General features: G+C 41.7%; 1 protein-coding gene across 6 annotated transcripts in view; it reads right to left on the reverse strand.

The window, feature by feature from the left end:
• Positions 1–21741, reverse strand: part of MCTP1 (multiple C2 and transmembrane domain containing 1) — a 1325457-nt gene that overhangs the window by 761809 nt on the left and 541907 nt on the right. For all 6 annotated transcript variants that reach the window (XM_077289252.1, XM_077289242.1, XM_077289260.1 and 3 more), the window contains 2 exons: positions 6575–6745; positions 5223–5353 (listed from right to left, as the gene is read on the reverse strand). In XM_077289252.1, coding sequence (XP_077145367.1) covers positions 5223–5353; positions 6575–6745 — 302 coding nt within the window. The remainder of the gene's footprint in view (positions 1–5222; positions 5354–6574; positions 6746–21741) is intronic.

A 21741-nucleotide genomic window follows, 5' to 3' on the forward strand; every position in this document is an offset into this window, starting at 1 on the left:
ACCATAGTGTTATGTCACACTAAATAGTTAATAAATAACATTTCCCACATGTCTACTTTACTTCAGCTCAATTTTTGAAACATTTTTTTTTCTTAGGAAGTTAGAAGGGTTAAAAGTTGACAAGCAATTTCCCATTTTTCTAACAAAAATTTACAAAACTATTTTTTTAGTGATCACATTTGAAGTGACTTTGACGGGCCTATATGACAGAAAATACACAAAATTAACACCTTTCCAAAAAACGCACTCCTCAAAGTCCTCAAAACCACATTCAAGAAGTTTATTAACCCTCCAGTTGCTTCACGGAAACTGAAGTAATGTGCAAGAAAAAAATGTTTGGGCGCATGGCAGGGATCGGAAGGAGCACCGCTTGACTTTTTAAAAGCAAAATTGCCTGGAAACAAGAGCGGACGGGTTTGGAGAGCCCCTGATGTGCCTAAACAGTGGAAACCCCTCACAACTGACCCCATTTTGGAAACTAGACCCCTAAATGAAATTACACCACACAATTTGTTGTGCAATTTCTCCTGAGTACACCGATACCCCTTGTGTGGTCGAAAACTACTTTTGAGGCAAAGTGCAAAGGTCAGAAAGGAAGAAGCACCATATTGGAGTTCCGATTTTGCTTTAATGATTTGAGGGTGCCATGCCACATTAACAGAGCCCCCGAGGTGCCAGAATAGCAGAAATCCCCCATAAGTGATGTAATTTTACAAACTACACCTCTCAATTAATTCATATAGGGGTGCAGTGAGTATGTTGACACCACATGTACCTCACAAAAACTTATACCATTGGGTGGTGCACCACCACATTATGGCTGTCAGGTCCGAGCATTCCTACATGAACAGTTTCCTGGAAAGTGGATTGGTTGTCGTGGGCCAATTGAATGACCACCAAGGTCTCCCGATCTGACTCCCTTAGACTTTTATCTTTGGGGTCATCTGAAGGCAATTGTTTGTGCTGCGAAGATACGAGATGTGCAGCATCTCAAACAACAAATACTGGAAGACTGTGCTAGCATTTCTTCAGCGTTGTTGCTATCAGTGTGTCAAGAGTGGGAGCAGAGGGTTGCATTGACAATTCAACACAATGGGCAGCACTTTGAACACATTTTATAAGTGATCATAAACTTGTAAATAACTCATGAAAGAATAAAGTTACGTTAAAACCAAGCACACCATTGTTTTTCTTGTGAAATTCTCAATAAGTTTGATGTGTCACATGACCCTCTTCCCATTGGAAAAAAATAAAGTTGGATCCAAAATGGCCAACTTCAAAATGGCCACCATGGTCACCACCCATCTTGAAAAGTTTTCCCCCTCCCATATACTAATGTGCCACAAACAGGAAGTTGATATCACCAACCATTCCCATTTTATTTAGGTGTATCCATATAAATGGCCCACCCTGTATATATGTGTGTATCACTGACATCTATACATATATGTATTCTATATGTATATATCTATTCTATCTATTCTATTCTAACCCCTCAGTGTGATTTTACTGTACACCGCACATGAATTGCCGGCATTACAAAGGACACTGGTGCGTAAACATTGGACAGAACTTGCATGGTCTGTGTGGTGTCCGATGTTTTCTCGCACCCATAGACTTGCATTGGCGAGACTCAGCTGATATACGCACGTAGCATACACTCGAGAAAAAATACGGTGATGTGAGCTGCCCCATAGATTGACACTTGTCCGAGTGCTATGCGATGTTTTCTCGCATAGCACTCGTCCGTTTTCTATGGTAGTGTGACCCCAGCCTTACACCATGTTTCTATGTTTTGCTAACCCAGTCATCTACTGGTGGAAATTATGAATTCCTTAAAGGGACTCTGTCACCCCAAAAATCGTGTCTGAGCTAAGCCCACCGGCATGAGGGGCTTATCTACAGCATTCTGTAATGCTGCATATAAGCCCCCGATGTAACCTGAAAGATTCAAAATAAAAGTTAGATTATACTCACCCAGGGGCGGTCCCGCTGCGGTCCGGCCCTATGGGAGTCGCGATTCGGGTCCAGCGCCTCCTATCTTCATTCGATGACGTCCTCTTCATGTCTTCTTGCAGTGGCGCAGGGGCACTGCAGTACTTTACTCTGCCCTCAGCAGGGCAGACAAAGTACGCCAGCGCCGGAGCTGCTGCAAGAAGAGGATGTCATCGAATGAAGATAGGAGGCGCTGGACCCGGATCACGATGCCCATCGGACCGGACCGCAGCGGGACCGCCCCTGGGTGAGTATAATCTAACCTTTATTTCTCATCTTTCAGGTTACATCGGGGACTTATCTACAGCATTACAGAGTGCTGTAGATAAGCCCCTGTGGACGGTGGGCTTAGCTCAGATACGATTTTTGGGGTGACAGGTTCCCTTTAATGAATCAATTGAGATTAAACGAGTTGGAAACCATGTAAGGACATTGTAGAGTAATAGACAGAGAGGGTTAGGCTGGAGTCACACCAGTGTATGGCGTCCGATGTGAGATCATTGGACCCGTTATGCCAATGACCCTCGGCTCCTGCTCTGCTGCGAGCGGGAGCAGAGTTTCAGTGCTCTGTGCAGCTGTGGAGAAGGCGGAAAAATTAATTTCTCCATCTCCTCCACTGTCGGCATATATCGCACTGCACTCACTACTTCTTATAACAAAATACATATTTAATAATCTCATGTCCTATGTAAGCTAACACAATAATACTTTTAGTACATGATCATTATTAGTACAGGAGAAAATCTCTGAATCTCAAACACCTGTATTAATATGTTAAATTAAAAATGAAGGATGGATCCAATAAAAAGTTCAACTTCATAGGAATAGTCTTATAAACCACTGCAATAAATAGTAGAAGATTTCCATTTCTATTCCATACCCATGGAAAGATCCATCCGTGATCATAAACCCTTAATCCGTGCAAGGTGCTTTTTATGCATGTAATGTGCCCTCTATAAATATTCTATGAAGGCCCTCAACATTCATTGCCATTCCCTGCACACGTAACTACTGTACCTTCAGCGCGGATACATTTAGGGAGAAAGGAAGGGGTGACTGATTATTTTAGCATAATGCATCGGTTCATGAGCTACAATGTGACAATCTGATAACCTTGAATTCTACATTCATCAGGAAACAAAAAAAATAAACCGTGTTCTACAATTGAGTCATGCTGCGCAATGGTGACAAACTGCGGCAGATTTCACTGAAGCTCTGAAGTCTTAAATGATCATTGAATTCTGTGAAAGTTGTGAAATAAAATTGTCTGTGTGTCTGGTTTATCGCGATCCAGAGACAGATAAATGCTATCAATACCCAGCACCACTATCACATTTATTTGTGTAATTAAATGATATGAGACGTTTGGGGGGATTTTCCACTTATTCACTGATTTGCAATAGCTTTTTTCCATTGTGAGCTAATACATCTTATCGTCAGTATGATGAAGAGTTGTACAATTTACTTATTGTATCAATTCCTCAGAACAATATATCCCTAGTGATGATCCCACCGGTGACTGATTCGTTACAGATAGAATCCAGTTTTAGGGATTGTGCACACGTTGTCTTCTTCAGGTGGTTTCCGGAGTTCGACTGAAAAAAGCACTGATAATGCGCCCAATAACATGAACATAATGGACAGAAATGCCAAAACAATATTGCTCTGCACATGTTCTGTCTTATGCTACATATTTTAACCTGTTCAGAGTTTGGAAATGCTGAAGTGGTTAAATGAAGTGTTGTGTTTATTCTTTGGGTGCCTTGAAGTATAGAGTCAAAGTCACCGCCAGAGCCACCATAACAGGAAGGTCACCAGCAATGTCACCTCAGGAAAATGACTACCGGTATTTTCCTGAATCGGCTTTTCCTGGGAAAACTAGTCTCCTGGTCTCCTGCATCAGCACCTAAATAATGCCGTGTGCAGCGCACATACCCTTATGTTTTCACTATTGGTATTTGGTGCATTTCTGATTATTTTCTCAACCAATTAGCTCATTTAGGTTACATAGGTATTTTCATTGCGTTTATGGGTGCATGTTTTTACAGCAACAGTTTTTGTCTCCTTTTGGTGTGTCATCTACTAAACTTTTTATTACCTATTCAACTACAGAAGAGAGAGGCTTCACAATGGTGTGGGGCCCTCAAGGACAGAGCCCTCACTAAAAACCCATAGGACCTCACTCTTCTCAGTCGAGCAATTCCTTCTACCCCAACTATGGCAGTCAACAGTCAGGGAATACATTGTGGCTGTTCTGCCACCACCTATCTTATATGAATGGCCACCTTTTATCTACTGAGTCTATGATATTTTTTACTAGTATGCAGTAGCACCTGTTTTGCCACTCTGTGTCAGGAACTTACTTTAAGAATTCATTTTGTTTGAACTTAAAAAAAAAAATCGAAACAAAATTAATCGAAACAAAAATTAATATTTTTCTCCATAAAATATTGATGTGTCACTTTCTAACAGTGTACCTTTAAATCATGTGCTTTTACACTGCCTCTGTTTTAAAGGGAACTTGTCAACAGGTCATAAGTGGTCATTTTTTTGTTAAAATTTAATTCCCACTTCTCTTCTGAGATTTCCACTTCTTTCTTTTTTTAAATCCACCATGCAGTTTTCGAGCTATGAGCTATTTAGTACGAACTTTGGTCTTTTTAAGGGGGCGTGGCTCACGATATTCTCTGGGGGCGTGTATTTAGGCTGCTCTGCATGATTACTCTGTGAGCCACACCCCCCTGGTAAAGACTATAAAATTAAAATTAAATAAAAAGGCTCATATTTCTGGAACCGTAAAACGGATTTAAAATTTGTAAAATACTAAATGTTCTAGGGAATAGCAGAAATAAAACAAGAGCAAAAACGGTCCACTTTTGACCTGAAGACAGGTTCTCTTTGAGGGGTATGTCTAATTCTAAACAAAAATTGCATTTAAATGTCGACATAATCTTTAAAACTGAAATTGTTATTAGGCAAATAGAAGAAAAATTAATTATTAGACCTGAGACATTGTTATGTGGAAGAAAAATTAGACATTTAAACTAATTTCAAAATCATATAAACCATAGGAAATTGTAAAAATATATTTTTAACAGCTTGGAAATTATGACATCTACTGGCTAAAATCAGAATTTCCATGTGCCATTTACAAAAAGATGAAAAGAAAGTTGAAAGAGCATTTTGCGTCACTTGTTATTTATTTTGCCACTCGGAATTTTACCCACCTTCCTATAAAATCATCTCTTTTGCCGGCATCTTTGTCCCATACTGTGATGTCAATTATTCCTCCATGTTCTTCAAAAAGTTGCATGTTAAATTGCTCCCTCCACTGAGGATTCAGGGTCTTGGGAAGGGTCTAAAAAAAGATAGTAAACACAAAATTTAAATATTTCCCATACACCCACAAATGCATCCTAAAAGGAGTTCCTCCTTTAATAGGACATTTGGTGTTGGTATAGCAGGGTTACTAATAGGAAAAAAGTAACTAAACAGAGCGTCCGCTGTAACAAGGGCCAGGTAAAGAGGTTTCACCATCTGATAAAGTGCTGCCATGTAACTAGGATATTTCAGTGTGAGTCTAAACTCTGGAACCACTAGTGATCTGAGAATGAAGTTGCATTGGGTTTTTTGGACAGCGGTGCCTCAGCCGTTCGGCTATGCAAAGAACTGCATTGGGATCATTTCAAGATTCGTCCAATGCAGCACATGCATTTATAGGGAAAAAACAGTGACCAGGAGCAGCACCGGTGATGCTACCCTTCATTTTGAGGATAGTTGGTGGTCCCAGAGGTCAATATGCCATCACTGTAGGAGATGAGAAAACCTCACTGTGAAAATACCGACTTTTCCCCATTGTTACTCACAAAACTAACGGTGACAGACTGGTACAGAGGTTGAGAAGACCCTGCCCTCATGGGCTCACAACCTGTATGCTTCCAATGTCATAAAGCCAGGATGGTGAGTGTTTAATCTTATCGCTGAAGGTCTTGATTTGGAGTGCACCTACAGTGTTTGCTAAGAACCGGGAAAGAGGTTCAGCATGTGTTGGCTGCTGGAGAGTCAGTCAGTCTGCTAGATATAGCGAGTGTGTAAGCTCATGAGTTACCAGCCAAGATGTGAGCTGTAGCTGAGACAAAGAAATTGCAGAGTCTCTCTCTGAATGGACTGACAGGGGAGTCAGCTGAACAGTCTTTGGTCCTTGAGAGAAAAAGCACCATTTAATGGTGGACAGTCTACTAGAGTGTAGGAGCTGGAGAGATCTCATGCTGACCTGTGTGGGTGGACCTATACCTGCCGTAGTATTGGACGTCTATCTGCTGGAGTTTTGGACCTGAACCTGCTGTTTGCACTGTACTGTTTACTTTTGTGTTGAAGCACAGCTGTTTTGTGTTAAGGCTTATGAGCCTAAGAAACCTTGTCATGTTGGACTAAAAATGTTGACTGTGTGAACACTCCCTCAAGCACTAAGTGAAGCGAAACCCTACAGGCTGGATGTGTATGAATCCAACAATAAACTGCGATAACTGAAGGTACTCTGTAAGAAAATAATGGTTCCTGAAAATAAATGCTTATTTACCTTGCTCTTGTATTTCTGATGCCCTAACCGAAATTTCACATAAGGGTCACTAAGTCCATTTGTATCCATGGCTTTCAGGTCCTGTCCTTCAATGAGGGTAATGCTTACTACCCCTCTCCACAAGTGAGCTTTTCGATGTAGGTCTGTAATTCTTAAACTTTGTGTCTGAAACTACGGAGATGGAAAAAAAAAAAGAATAAAAAAGTCAAAGAGGAGCAGACACAGAAACTTTCTTTTAGCATTCAAATAAAATGTAAGCAGAATTGTAAAAAAAAAAAGCATGTATACTAAGTTTTTTGTATTTGACTGTAATGTAAAAGTATGTCAATAAAATGACCTGATCCAGAGTACTAAAGGGTCTTCTATTGGGCCCAGACTCAAACTAAAAGATAAAATGACCCCCAAAGCTCCAACAGAAGACAACCAGAAAACTTACCAGTACAGCCTATTTATAATAAGTTTAATCATAAAAACCTGTTGGATCCTACAGCAGCTATAAAAGTGGTGGACTGTACTGTCGTGTTCCTGCCCCTGAACACAACAATCGCGTTATGTAAATGATGTCATGCGTTTTATACATATGGTGTGTCATGTGAATGTGTGGCCTGTGTATTACGGTTTTAGGTGTATACATTGGCATGGTAATGCATAAGTAATGTTTAGTGTAAAGTATAGAGTAAGACATAGGTTAGGATATAAGGTTGTGCCTATAGGGTAAGATAAACTTTGGTAGGCATTATAAGTGTAATCTGGTTAATGTATCGTGTGGGTAAAGTATTTTTAGTATAATAGGCTTGGTGTGCACTAGGAATATAGGGAATGTTAGGTATACGATAAATGATATAATACATAATGCTGTGCGGGTGATCTGCCCAGTTACATATAGTAAGGACAGACATAGTTAAAGTTGGGAATACCCCATAGTGGGAGGGGAAGCCATAGTAAAAGAGAACTGCTTCCTGATAGCAGATCAGATAAGGAAGTACAGTACAGTTACCAAGGTCAAGTTCAAGTGCAGTTGGTGCTAGAGCTAGCAAAAATCTATCGTTCAGGGAAATGGGAGACCTTACTGGAATCCCTTGTGGACATTTCTGCAATGTCTAGAGCTCAAGGATCGATACTGGTCCTATGAAGTGTGCCTTATCCTTTGGCATACAGAGGACAATGGACGCGGAACCATGTGAAGGGAAGGTAATGGATCCCAGGTGCACTGAGTAACTGGGTGGGTAATCCCTGGCGCTGATAGAGCCAGTAAAAGTAGGGATAGTCCAGGAGAGACAGATAGTAATGCTGGAAATGTACCGTATTAAGACAACATGGAATAAGAAGTATTGTGCCCTATACTGCATGTTACAATCTGATGAACTCAAACTGTCCAGTAAACTTTTAGTTGGTAAAACGAACTGGGTGTCCCCTTAGTTATGTGCGCCAGCTCCTGAAGATGGAGACCTGGAGACAGCAAAGGCCTGCAGCCTACAAGTGAGAGTGATGCAACCCACACCTGATAGAACATTGGGACTGGGAAACAATTTTACTGTAAAGTGCCAAGAAACTAAAGAGCAGCAGCTTGTCCATGGCTATGGCCCTCGGACACTTTACATAGCCATGATAGCAGGAGGTTATTTGTCCTTCAACGTTATGAGTTTTGTATTGTAATTGTGCATATATGCATTCATGGTAAGAAATAGGGCAGCTATGTGGATGTGTGGAGAAGATGCTGCTTATCGCTAAGGCTACTTTCACACTAGCGTTAACTGCATTACGTCGCAAATCCGTTTTTTGCCGAAAAAACGGATGCGTCAAAAAAAGTGAAAAACGTATGCAGCGCATACAGCATTTCGATGGATCCGTCGCAAATCCGCTAAACGTTTCCGTCGAAAATACTGGATGCGTTGCATATGTTGCATCCGTTTTTACCATCCGTTGCATCCGTTTTTACGACGGATCTGTTTTTAAAATGGGAGGCTCCCAAATTTGATTGGCTACTGGAAAATATGGAAAACTATATAGTTACTGTTTTTACAGCCCATCTTTGAGGGTTTTAGTTTTGTGGCAGCGATGGAAGGTGTTCTTGTGAGGATTGCTAGTTTGGTTACCGACGTTATCTTTGAGACGAATCGCCTGGATATCATAGTGCGGGAGAAGGAGGCGGCAGAGGAAAGACGTAGGATGCTTCTGCAGCAACGGAGACGACTGTGGATTCATCCGATTAATGAACTACGGATGATGATAAAGGGATCCAAACCCTAACCCTACCCCTAACCTCACACCTAACCGTTTAATGAACATTTTCTGACAGTCATAGTGCCACGTATTTCAGTGCCACGTACTATAAATACTATAACTACGTGGTTATACGTGGCACTGAAATATTGTGGCACTTAAATACGTGGCACTTAAATACGTGGCACTTAAATACGTGGCACTTAAATACGTGGCACTTAAATACGTTTCACTTATATACGTGGCACTTAAATACGTGGCACTTATATACGTGGCACTTAAATACGTGGCACTTAAATACGTTTCACTTATATACGTGGCACTTAAATACGTGGCACTTATATACGTGGCACTTAAATACGTGGCACTTAAATACGTGGCACTTAAATACGTTTCACTTATATACGTGGCACTTAAACACGTGGCCATATATGTGGGGTTGAAGGCCCAGGCCAGGTTTATATAGATTTAGGGGTGTCTGGCCAATTGGCAACAAAATCCAGCTTCTGAGCATGCTCAGTGTAAAAAAACGTATTGCAGCGCTGCATTGCGTCGTACGACGTGTCCCGACGCATCCGTCGCTCATAGGCTTCCATTGTAGCCAACGACGCATGCCGCAGGATGCGTCGCGACACGTTTTTTAGGCGGAGACAAAAAACGCTACAAGCAACGTTTTTTGCCGACGACGTATCGCCAAATTTCGACGCATCCGTCGTAAAACGTACACGACGTATGTCAATCCGTCGTAATACGTCGCCAATACAAGTCTATGGGGAAAAAACGCATCCAGCAAAAACTTTTGCTGGATGCGTTTTTTCGAAAAAAAGACGTTTTGAGACGTAATGCAGTTAACGCTAGTGTGAAAGTAGCCTAAGCGATAGTCTTCTAAGTTTATATCTGGGTAAATGTTACATTTCTTCACAATGGTGGACACAATGGTTGGAAAGGTTGGATGTCCATTTGATAATTATGTCACACATTTTTTGCATATTCATAGCCTTAGAGTCACTGGTAGTAGCACTATGACACTAAATCATGCTAAAGGCAAAAAAACATTCTTTTACTGCTTCCCTGGTTTTAGTACTATAGTTTATTTAAACAAATGCTGTGGCATCAGCATATTCACTTTAGAGGGCATTGTGGGAGAGTGGCGGAATGCCAGATAAAACCCTCCATTTCAATAAGCAAGGATTTTGCAAAACTCTGTGTCCACTGGTATTAAAATGTACACCAATCGTGGGACGTTAAACCTCTTTAAAGGGACTCTGTCATCCCCAAAACTGAAATTTAAGTATTTAGACATTCATATAGGGGGCTTAACCTAAATGATGTAGTGTTTAGACACGAGGGTCAGTGGGTGCTCTCATCCACTGGCCCAAGACTGCATAGACCAAGGCTCATCTCACTGATCACCCGCTCTCCTTTCCCACAGGCATAACACTACTCAGACAACACAGGGTGAGGGTAAAATAGTGGCACAATATTTTATTGAACCACCAACAGAGAATAACATATAAAACAGTCCCAGCAAAATACCCAAGATGGTGCAAAATTACAGAGTCTCACACTTCTGCTGACTCGCCATGATTAGAACAAGTGTGACCTCGGGGCTTCCAGGGCCAAAAAGCCCCACTAGTGGCACCCTGCTTTTGGTGGGTACCCACAGAGTGGAGGAAACGACAAGTTTAGGAAGCTGACAGTCCATTGGGCACATCGCCAGGTGACTGAAGGGTCCAAACCTGGCTTCTCTGAACACCTCCATGGGGCCAGGTGACCAGACAGTACCAGTCTGGCTTCTCTGAACGTCTCCATGGGGCCAGGTGACCGGAGGGTCCTAATCAGGCTACCCTAGATGTCTCCATGGGTTCAGAGATGGTCAATCGAGTAGGTCTGTATTCTTCCAGTTTGGAATGTGGTCCCATGAGCTGTCATCCTGTAGAATGTCACATCTGTGTTCCTCTTGATGGAGCCATGGCACCTTGGCTGTGGTTCTGTAGATTCTTCTATTATTTTATTGAACCACCAAGAGACAATAACATATAGAACAGTCCCAGCAAAATACCCAAGATGGTGCAACATTACAGAATCTCACCTTTACGCTGACTCGCCATGATTAGAGCAGCTTCGACTTCAGTGCTTCCAGGGACATCTACCCCCACCATTGCCACAGAGAGGAGGTAACAACTAGCTTAGGACGATGACAATCCATTGAGGCATGTGGCCAGGTGACTGGAGGGTTCCAACCCCGCTTCCCCAAATGTCTCCGTGGGTTCTGTGATGGTCAATGGAGTAGATCTGTATTCCTCCAGCTAGGACTGAGGTGTCTTAAGCTGGCATCCTGTAAAATGCCAAATCTGTGTTCCCTTTGATGGTGCCATGGTACCTTGGCTGTTGTTCTGTCGAGTCCCTCCTCCTTTTTCAGAAGAATAGAAATTCCTTTTTATACCCACATTTGTGGTTCAGGTCATCATGCACATTTCGGGGATTGGGATGAGATTAACTCTCATTGTTTCTAATTTTTGTTTAATCAATCTACATAGTTTGTCCTCCACTGTTTTGCAGGTCAACAAGCTACATGATCAATACATGACAATGGGTAATCAATATCTTAGAACACATCGATTGTTCAATGACCCTTTGGTGCTTGACCGTCGATGAGTGAAGTCTGGACTTTACTGGCGTAGCTCTGGTCTTTGGTGCTTGACCGTTGTGGTTTGAGTCTGGGCTTTGTTGGTACATACGACTGTGGACTACTATCATGGCCGCTGGAGCTGTAGTGGGAACACCTGCTACTTCCCTTGGCACCAAATCTCCTCCCGTTTTAGCTCAATGACTTTTTATATCCACGGCTGTCTTTGCCACCATCACCTGACCAAGAGCACTGCCTAATTCCATCCGTCCTGTAACTTTTCTCCTTTGGATCAGTTCCGCAGGGTTTTATTCAGGCCTAGAAGTTGCACACCATTGCATCGTTTTATCTCCTGGGCTTCGTTCTCCTACATACATGCCACACTTTTTGCTTTGCTGCCACCATACACCATTTTTCCAGGTCATTGAGAAGACTGCACTGGGCAACACACTCGTAGATATGTGAAAAACTGATAGACATGAGAAAACAATTGTAGAATGATGCGGGTGCATCCGATGATTGTATCACACAAACCCATACAAGTCTTTGGGTGTGAGTGAAATATCTGACATCCGCGGGGAAAGAGAATGAAGACGATGGAGAAATGAAGCTCTCCACACCTCTACTGCTATTTTCTCATGTGAGAGAATTGCATCACAGTAAGATGACACTCGGCTCAAACTGTCACAGAGTTTGAGCCAAATATCACTAGCATGATCAACCCGATTCTCTCTCATGAGAGAATTGGTGGCCCTGTGACCCCAGCCTCATTCAGATGACAATGGGGGTTGAATTTCAGTATGCTTGATAGTTTGTTCTCAAAGAAAATATCCCTAAGCCACTGTTAGAGGTGTCTGTCAGCAGTTTCTTCCAATCTCCACATCGACAACACACATGCTTGGTTGAAATGAGCATGCATGTGCATGAGGAGGGGACAGGAGAAATACCTGTCCAATTTCCAGCAGTTGAAGGTCTGTGGCCAGATAAAAAGGGAGCCTATTGTCTGTATTTTGCCACGCCATCTGAGAGCAGCATGATGCAGTGGAAGAGACCCCGAAACTAGTGATGTGTCACTTACTGGTCTGCTTGAAAAAAGCACTGTTTCACCTGCTGCAGATATGCCAGTTTTCTGAATGTTGCGCCTTGTATAACCTCACCCACACCACTTATCGGCAGTTTTATGTGTACACTGTGCATAGGCAGAAAGCTGACAACCTGTTGTGGGAGCATTGTTATACAGAGCTGATGTATATTTCATATCAACAGGTTTCAGGATTTGAGCCCAACAGCTCCTGTGCACCAGACGGCAGCTCTTCCCTCTGAGCTATTCAGCTTGCTGGACAGTTCCGTGCTAACACAAATACTTGTACCTATGTTGTTGCTGATAGTCCCCACCCTGAGTTCCTGTTGGTCACCACCCTTAGTTTCTGATTGGCTCATTCCTGACTGAACACCCTATTCAAACCTGGCCTTGCTCTCCTTTACTCGTGTGATTATTGAGCTACCTGCCTCTAGTCAAGCTTCCTTCCACATGCTGCTTTTTCTTCAAAGGATGCTACTGCTCCTGATATCGACCTCTGGCTTCCCTGACTACGATTACTGCTTATTCCTTCAAATTACATTGCTGTTCGTGTGTACCGACTCTTTGGCTATCCCTGACTACTCTACCTGCTGGTGCTGCCCCTCATTATTTCAATGTCACTACTCCAAACCAGGTCAGTCCATACCAGCAGGTTTACTAATCTTCTAGTGGTAATCTACTGCTGATGAAGTGGTGATTTTATGAAAACTTCAGCATAAAGCACAGTAAGTCACACATCACTGGAATCAGGGCCTCTGTACATTATACTGATCACTTTAAACTAAATGTTCGGCCCCATTAACATAATAAAGCCTATACTCAATTCCGGTGTCGGCTCCATTTCAGCAGTGTCCGCACTTCCTCTCCCTGGGGCTGTGATGAAGCCCGACACTTAATCAGCGCTGGCGTCACTGTCTCCGCCTTAGGGCGAACTGAACATGAAGAGTAAGTCCAGGATCAGCTGTAGCCTCTTCATGTTCAATCTGAAGATGGACACAGTGACGCCAGCGCTGATTGGGCGCCAGGAGCCACGGTCATTCCCCCGCATCACAGTCCCAGACCGTGAGTGATGACACCACTGGAATGGCGCTGGCACAAGAGGTGAGTACAGGCTTTATTATGTTATCAGGGCATGACATTTAGTTTAGGAAGTGGTTCTCCCAGTAGTGGACAACACCTTTAAGTAGCAAAAAAAATCTTCATAGATTTCCTTTACTCTTCGAATATAAACTGCACTGGGCTATAATATTATACAGTATTACACACATTGCAGATTATTCAAATTAATGGCTGGCCTTGTCATACAGTATGTGTGCAGGACAGGTCTGCTCTGGCTCATGAACAGGGGTCTGGAGTGAGGCGCCCTCTTAATAAAATGAAATTCTGATGTTATTCTATTTTATTTAGCAGTTAGTTGATATTATACTTCATGAAACCTCTACAAACGACCATCTCTTTGACAAGACCACTCCATTGTCCAGACCAGATTTTGTGCCATGTTTTCACGTATGATATAAAATACACACATAATATATACAGTATATTTGTTATTTTGTATATTCCATAGTTTGCAAAACGAAAACTCTCTTATCTTGAAGCGGGGCATGTCACAATAGCAGTAGTTAGGTATGTGTACAAAATTTGGATTACAGGCATCTTCTCCCATTATACTGGATTTCTATAGCAAATCTCGCTTTTTATTTCACTCCACTGCAGACAATGATATCTGAACTCTCCTACTCTCGCCGGTTAAATATGAACACTTGCAGAAGCTCAAATTGTCTCTCACATTATAATCATTTGTCTTCTCTATGTATTTTGTTTGGAAAGCATCTATGAAAAAGTGAAATGGTCCAGAGGCAGTCCTCATTAGGAAATGTAAGTTATCTTGAAAGGTCAGTAATGCAGCTCGGTATAACTTGCACCTGGAAATGAGAGGCCTATCAGAAAAAAACTAAAGCTTTTATCAGTGAAAATGTGTTCTCTCTTTGCTAAATGTATTTCTGTAACAATACAAGAGAGAGCAGCCACCCATGTAACAATTCCTCCAATGATCAAAATTGCTTTTCAAACTTTACACTAAACCAATCAAAAGCCTATAGCAATAGCACTGAGCGCATACAGAAAACGTGGCTGCAAAGGTAAATCAAGGTTACGCCAACAAATTAGCAAGAAAATTCATTCATGTGATTATGCCAGAATTCTGATGTCAATCGCTTTGAAAAGTTGCACAATTTTCGCATAACATGGAGTTGCAGAAAGATTAAGTGTAATTTGGCCCGTTTCTCCTGGCTCAGCCAAAATGGGTATAGCTTGGGCAGGACGAGCTGTGGCGTTCTTTATGCCAGAAATCTTACTCCAATCTCTGACTGGAGTAAGATTTGTAGCAAGGCACTCTTAAGATTTATCTGATTCATAAAGGGTATATGCCCACGATCCAGAATAGCACATTTTGGATGCAGCTCACCTGCCCCTGTGTCCAAAATGCTGCATTCTAGGTTACAAGCACAGTAGATGGGATTTCTATAAATCCCATGCCCACTGTCTTTCTATTTGACGCTGCGTAAAGTCACCCGCGGTGCGGGTTTATGAGCCACAACATGTCAATTGTTTACAGAGGAGATGCTAGTCTCCCCATAGGCATTCACTAGATGCGGTAAATTCACATGGTTCAGTGAACACATGCAGACTTACCTGCGTGGACAGAACACAGCACTTTGGATGCAGCAAACACTGCTATATCCTGATGGTGGGCACATAGTCTAAGAGTCGTGCGTGCCTGAGTCCAACAAATGCCCTCTTGAAGACAGGCAGGTATAACGCTGGTGTTGATGAATCAGGGCTTTGTATTTTAAGAGTAGTTAATAATGAAGAAGTGAAAAAAACAACATTAGTAGATAACAGAAATAACAAAAAGCTAACCCGTAGCTGTACCTATCAACCAGAGGGGGGCTACAAACAATTGGTGTTAATTGAAACGTGGGCATGGATCTGGAAGACAGTTGTAGATAGCAATAGGAAATGATATTGGTCTCCATATAGCAAGTTCACTTATGCCATCAGGTGAGATGAGCATCTACCCTCTGGCGGCGCTCTGGAATGAATCTCAGAGGGTGACATATTTTTGCCCTACTGGGAAGAGGTCAGGTCTACAGTGCTTTGGCCTGAAACACTTTTAACAGCTTAAGTATGATCAGGAAGCGATACTGCTAACAGATGTAGTGGAAGGCTACGTCCTGCCTGTTAGAGGCCAGCACCACCGAAGGGTCATCTAGCAGCGAGATGACGTCACTACTCACACAGACCATACCCATTGCAAGATAAGCTGATAAGCTGGAAAATGACATGGTGGCTGTAGAGGATGGGGAACAGGTTTAGGTGAGCAAAACATTTTTTTCATTATTATGCGTCAGGCCATGTTGGCATCATGAGGATTTGCACTGTGAAGCCATCATACTGTGAGTAGAGGAGCTATCGGGCATTATACTGTGTACGGGGAGCTTTGGGGAACATCATACTGTATGAAGAGGGCTATTGGGGCATTATACTGTATACAGGTAGCTGTCTGGGCATTATAGTGTAAATAGGGAGCACTGGGGCCATCAAACTGGGTGGAGGGGCTATTGGGCATTACATAGTGCTTAGGGAAATGTGGGGATATCATACTTTGTATTCTGTACATAACCCTTTTCTCATGTACAGCAATGGTGCTATATAAATAAATAATAATAATAATATGGGATACTCTAGGAAATTATACTGTATATAGGGAACTCTGGGGACATCATATATTGAGTTGTGCAGACATTATACTGTGTATAGGAGCTATTAGTGCATTATACTACACTAATGAGCAAAAGGGTAACAATGTTTTGAACTTTTGACTTTCAGGCTCCATATCTTACCATCCACTACTGCTTCGAACGTAAGACCACCATCATTTTATAGACAATCATCTTGGCTACCTCATAAATAAAATTTGACTTGCAACTATTTAGCATATGATTAGTTATGCAGATTCTTCTGATGTCACTGCACTGTTACTGTTTTGCTCCTGGTGGTAGAAAAATCTTTTTCTTCCTGTATACTACAAATTACAACCTGTTCTCACATTCCACAATAGCTTTGTGTTATTAAGTTGATTCTCAAGCGAGAATCAAAGAGCAGCCATGAAAAAGATTTCCCAAGAAAAGAGAAACGGCATTATCCAGCTCATTGATAACAGTCTTTCCGCAAAGAAAATTGACGAACTGCATCATGTGAGCGCCATGACAGTTGGAATACAAAATTATGTCTGTCCATCAGCTCAATAGCTAAGAGGTGGACATCCAGGTAAAATATCAGAGTTAACAAGTTGGCTCTTCACAAGGTCTATCAGTTCTGGTGCGACAAGCACGGGACTGGAGGTAGCTCATATGCTTCGTAATAGTGAGATGACAGATGTCCATGCAAGCACCATTACACAAAACTAGAATGGTGGCCCGAAATAAGGTGGAGAAGCCTCAACTTCAATACCATCATAAGAAGCGTCGGCTTGAGTTTGCAAAGGAGTACGAAAAGTGGACAATAGAAGAATGGAAATGGGTGATTTGGAGCGATGAGACAAAAGTCAATAGACTAGGCTGTGATGGAGCAAATTGGTCTGGAAGAAACAAGGAGAAAAGGGGTTAACGAATATAGAATTTGAAGGAACTGTCAAGTTCGGTTGAGGAAGAATGATCTTATGGGGCTGTTTCACAGCCAAAGGTGTTGGATACTTCACTAGGATCAATGATGGTCGCAATGTTGAGCTACATGTGAGCATCCTACAAGATACGTTACTTTGTACACTCCAGTGCTATGGGTATGAAAAGAAGAACATAGTGTTCCAGCAGCACAATGACCCAAAACATACATCAAGATTGGCGAATAAATGGTTCAATGATAATGAAGTAGAGGCGCTGTATTGGCCCCCACAGTCCTCAGACCTCAACCCAATCAAGTATTTATGAGTAGAGTTGAAGAAAAAGCTGTATACATACCAAAGTGAGTCTATCAGTATGCACCAAATTTGGGAATGTGTAGAAGAGACCTGGATTCAGATATTGGTTAAGACATGCTTGAATTTGATCAATAGCATGCCTAGAAGGATCCAGACAGTCTTGAAAACCAAAGGTGGATTTACAAAATACTAACAAAATCATAAAAAATTTAATTTAGATTTTTAAGAGCAAAATGGTAATAATGCAGTTGTTAGAATCTGTTTTGTTTTGTTTTGACCATCCGCCATCTTGTTGTGGTTTTCTGGCTGCTGGTCTTTTTCCTCTGGTGCTGGGTTTGTCTTGGGTCAGGTGTTTGTTTCACTCTTTATTACCCAGCACCTGCCTCCCATTCCTTGCTGGACAACAGTGTTAATCCGCTAGGACTCTCATTTCTAAATATTTTTCTATCTACTGCAAGATTTCTGGCTCTCACAGACCTGTAATTTCTTGTTTAAGAGGCTCCGCTGTCCTCCACTCTTTACATGTAGTAATGGCACCTGTTTGACCTTGTTATCAGTATAAAAGACACCTGTCCACAAACTCAAACAGTCAAACTCCAAAATGATGAAGACCAAAGAGCTGTCGAAGGACACCAGAAACAAAATTGTAGCCCTGCACCAGGCTGGGAAGACTGAATCTGCAATAGGCAAGCAGCTTGGTGTGATGAAATCAACTGTGGGAGCAATAATAAGAAAATGGAAGACATACAAGACCACTGATAATCTCCCTCGATCTGGGGCTTACAGAAAACGTTTGACCTCTGTCATTGCCAACAAAGGATATATAACAAAATATTGAGATGAACTTTTGTTAATGACCAAATACTTATTTTCCACCATAATTTGAAAAATAAATCTGCCAAATCAGACAAGGTGATTTTCTGGATTTGTTTTCTCAATTTTGACTCATAGTTGTGGTCTACCTATGATGTCAGTTACAGGCCTCTCTCACCTTTTTAAGTGGGAGAACTTGCACAATTGGTGGCTGACTAAATACTTTTTTCCCCACTGTATAGGAAGCTCTTGGACACATCATATTGTATGAAGAGATCTGGGGATATTAGACTGTATATAGGGAGCTGTGGGGCCATAATACTGTGTAAATAGAACTGTTGGGGCTATTATACTGTATATAGGGAGATGTGGGGTTATCATACTGTAAATATAGTGCTGTGGGGCCATCATACTATGGGGAAATGTGGGTCCCCATTATAAGGAGGATCAGATTGGGGTTCAATATCATTATAGGGAAGCACAAATGTATAATATAAAAAAGCATGGAGATTATAGTTCTTAAGGACAGATGGCATGGGAATTATAGCTCATAAAGGCAGAGGGGGTAAAGGGAATAGTTCATAAAGGCAGATGGTGTAGAGGATGTAGTTCATAAGAATGAATGGTGAGGCAGATATAGATCATAAGAGGTGATAGTGTCTTGTAGTTCATGAAGATGGATGTGTGGAGGCAATATTTTATAGGAGAGGACCGTGTGAAGGCCATGTACCATAAGAGGAACAGTGTGGAAAGTATTTTATGCAGGGGGCAAAGTGAAGGGCACTTATTCAGGTGCACAGAAAATGGCAAATATATTTATAATATAATGACACTGTTATTTTTAAGGTCACTGTCAAGATGTGCAGCAGAAAAGGAGAAGATGGAGGTGTGCAGAGATGAGCTGTGGATGCCCAGAGTCATCATGGCGCCTGCTCTGCACCAGATTGAGATGAAAAGAAGAATGACTCCAATCACAAAGTAAATAAGTATTATTTATAAGGTACCTAGATGTAAATGTTTATTTGTGAGTCAGTACTATAATCCTGTTTGATCCGCTGTCTGGTAATGACTGATAAAAACTACTGCTGTATTTCTGCGCTGGTGATACTTCTGGTGCTGTATTCCTATAATTATGGTGGTTCTAGAGGTGTATTCATGTACAATACTTATGGTGGTTTTGGTATAGTATTTCTGTACTGCACTGCTGATGGTTCTGGTGATGTTTTCATGTACTGATGGTGGTTCTGGTGATGCATTCATTTACTGATGGTGATTTAGGCAATATAGAAGGGGCGTACATTAAAGATTTCCCCTGACCCACTTCTATTTATCAAAGAAACCTGAAAATGTACATGTGTAATGATATAAGTCTCTATAGGTTATGTGCCAATTTGCAACTCAGAACTGATAACGGTCTTGATTTTACAGGTGCTGAAGTGGTGTAAGGTTTGATAATGGACCCAATGGAATACAGAGCAGTCATCAAGTTCCTTTACTTGAAGGGGCGCACACCAAAGGAGACGTTCGATGAGGTGGAAGAGGTTTATGGTGATGATTCCCCATCATATGATGTAGTCAAGAACTGGCATTGTCAATTCATGTGTGGTCGGACTTTGATGCAAACAGCTTCAATTCCAGGGCGACCCCACTCTGCTATTGATGAACACACCATCCAGCAAGTGGAGGTCGTCATTTTGCAAAATCGAGTAGCCATTCGCCACCTAGCCCAAAATGTCAAGATTAGTGTGGGGTCTGTGGAAAAAATCATCCAAGACTATCTGCACATGCATAAGATATCCGCTCTCTGGGTTCCCTGGCTGCTCACACCTTTCCAGAAGCTGGAACGAGTTGAATGCTCTCAGGCTCTTTTGACGATGTGCCATGGAAACCAGGAGGACTGACTGTTCACACAGGATGAAAGTTGGGTCCTTCACTATAATCCTGCGACAAAAGTCCAGTCGATGCAATGGAAACATCATGACTCACCTCCTCCAAAGAAGGCATGTGGCCAACCCTCAGCAGGCAAGGTCATGCTCACAGTATTTTGGGAGCAGAATGGAGCAGTATTGATGGATTTCCTAGAAAAGGGTACCATGATCACTGGGGCAAACTATGCTTCACTGGTGCGGAAATTGCGGAAGGCCATCAAAACCAAGAGACATGGCATGCTCACCAAAGGTGTCCACCTTCTGCAAAACGATGCACCAGTTCACAACTCACATGTTGCCCAAATGAAAGCATGCGCCTGTGGCTTTGAAATTCTACCGCATCCTCCTTGTGCACCTGACCTCCCACCATCGGACTTCCACCTCTTCCCAACAATCACCTCACCACAGTATAGGTGATCAATGTCTGAATGCTTGGGTTACATTTAAGAAAGCAGGTGTCCTGTTTTCACCGTTTGGATCGGGCGGTGGCATGCAAGCGCAGCATCACACTATTGAGAGTCAATAAGACTGAGGAGATGAACCATCTTTATTAGTATAAAAGAATGGAGTAACTCTTATGTTACTGCTATTCACATTCACCGAGTGTCGATGAGCACAGCATGAGCCAGATTTGGGGAATGTTGTGGGAAGTGCTGGATGTTGGGTTGGACCTATAGGAACTTTTTTTTTTTTTTACAATAAATTGGTGAGCAGTGTTTTTGTTTTTTTATACCCCCCTGTATTTTTTCAAATTTCATTTGTGGACATGTCTAAGTGTGGGTCACACAGACACAAGATATGTGGGCAGCCCCATAGATTATAATGGTTGTGCGCATGTAAGTGTTTCCGATATGTGTGAAAAAATGACACCACACACAGTGTTAAATTTTGGTCAATATATTTGCTTATATTTATGAAAATATAAAAAATGTGACCAAAAATTTAAAAAGTTAGCAATTTTTAAACTTTTAATTTTTATGGACTTAAACGAGATAGTAATTTCACACAAAACAAAAACATTTACTTACTATATGTCTACTTCCCATCAGCATCATTTTGTAAAACATTATTTGTAAGGAAGTTAGTAATTTCTCATTTTTCCAACAAAATTTACAAAACCAATTTATTTTAGAGATCATATCCCATTTCAAGTGACTTTGAGGGGTCTATGTGACAGAAACAATGTGCTCAAAACCACATTCAAGATGTTTATTAACCCTTTAGGGGCTTCGCTGAAATTAAAGCAAGAAGGAAGAATTGAAAAATTTACCTTTTCCCACAAAAATATTGCTTTAGCCCCAAATTGTGCCGGTAGCATCACAAAAAATGAACAGTAAAATGTGTTGTGCAGTTTCTCCTGAGTGCACAGATACCCCATATGTGGTGCAAAACTAATGTTTGGGTGAACAGCAGGGCTCAGAAGGGCAGGAGCACCATTCAAATTTTGGAGTGCAAAATTGACTGGAATAGAAAGTGTTTGCAGAGATCCTTATGTGCCTAAACAGTGGAAAC

This window comes from Ranitomeya variabilis, chromosome 1 (genome assembly GCF_051348905.1).
Source record: "Ranitomeya variabilis isolate aRanVar5 chromosome 1, aRanVar5.hap1, whole genome shotgun sequence".
Classification (NCBI taxonomy): domain Eukaryota; kingdom Metazoa; phylum Chordata; class Amphibia; order Anura; family Dendrobatidae; genus Ranitomeya; species Ranitomeya variabilis.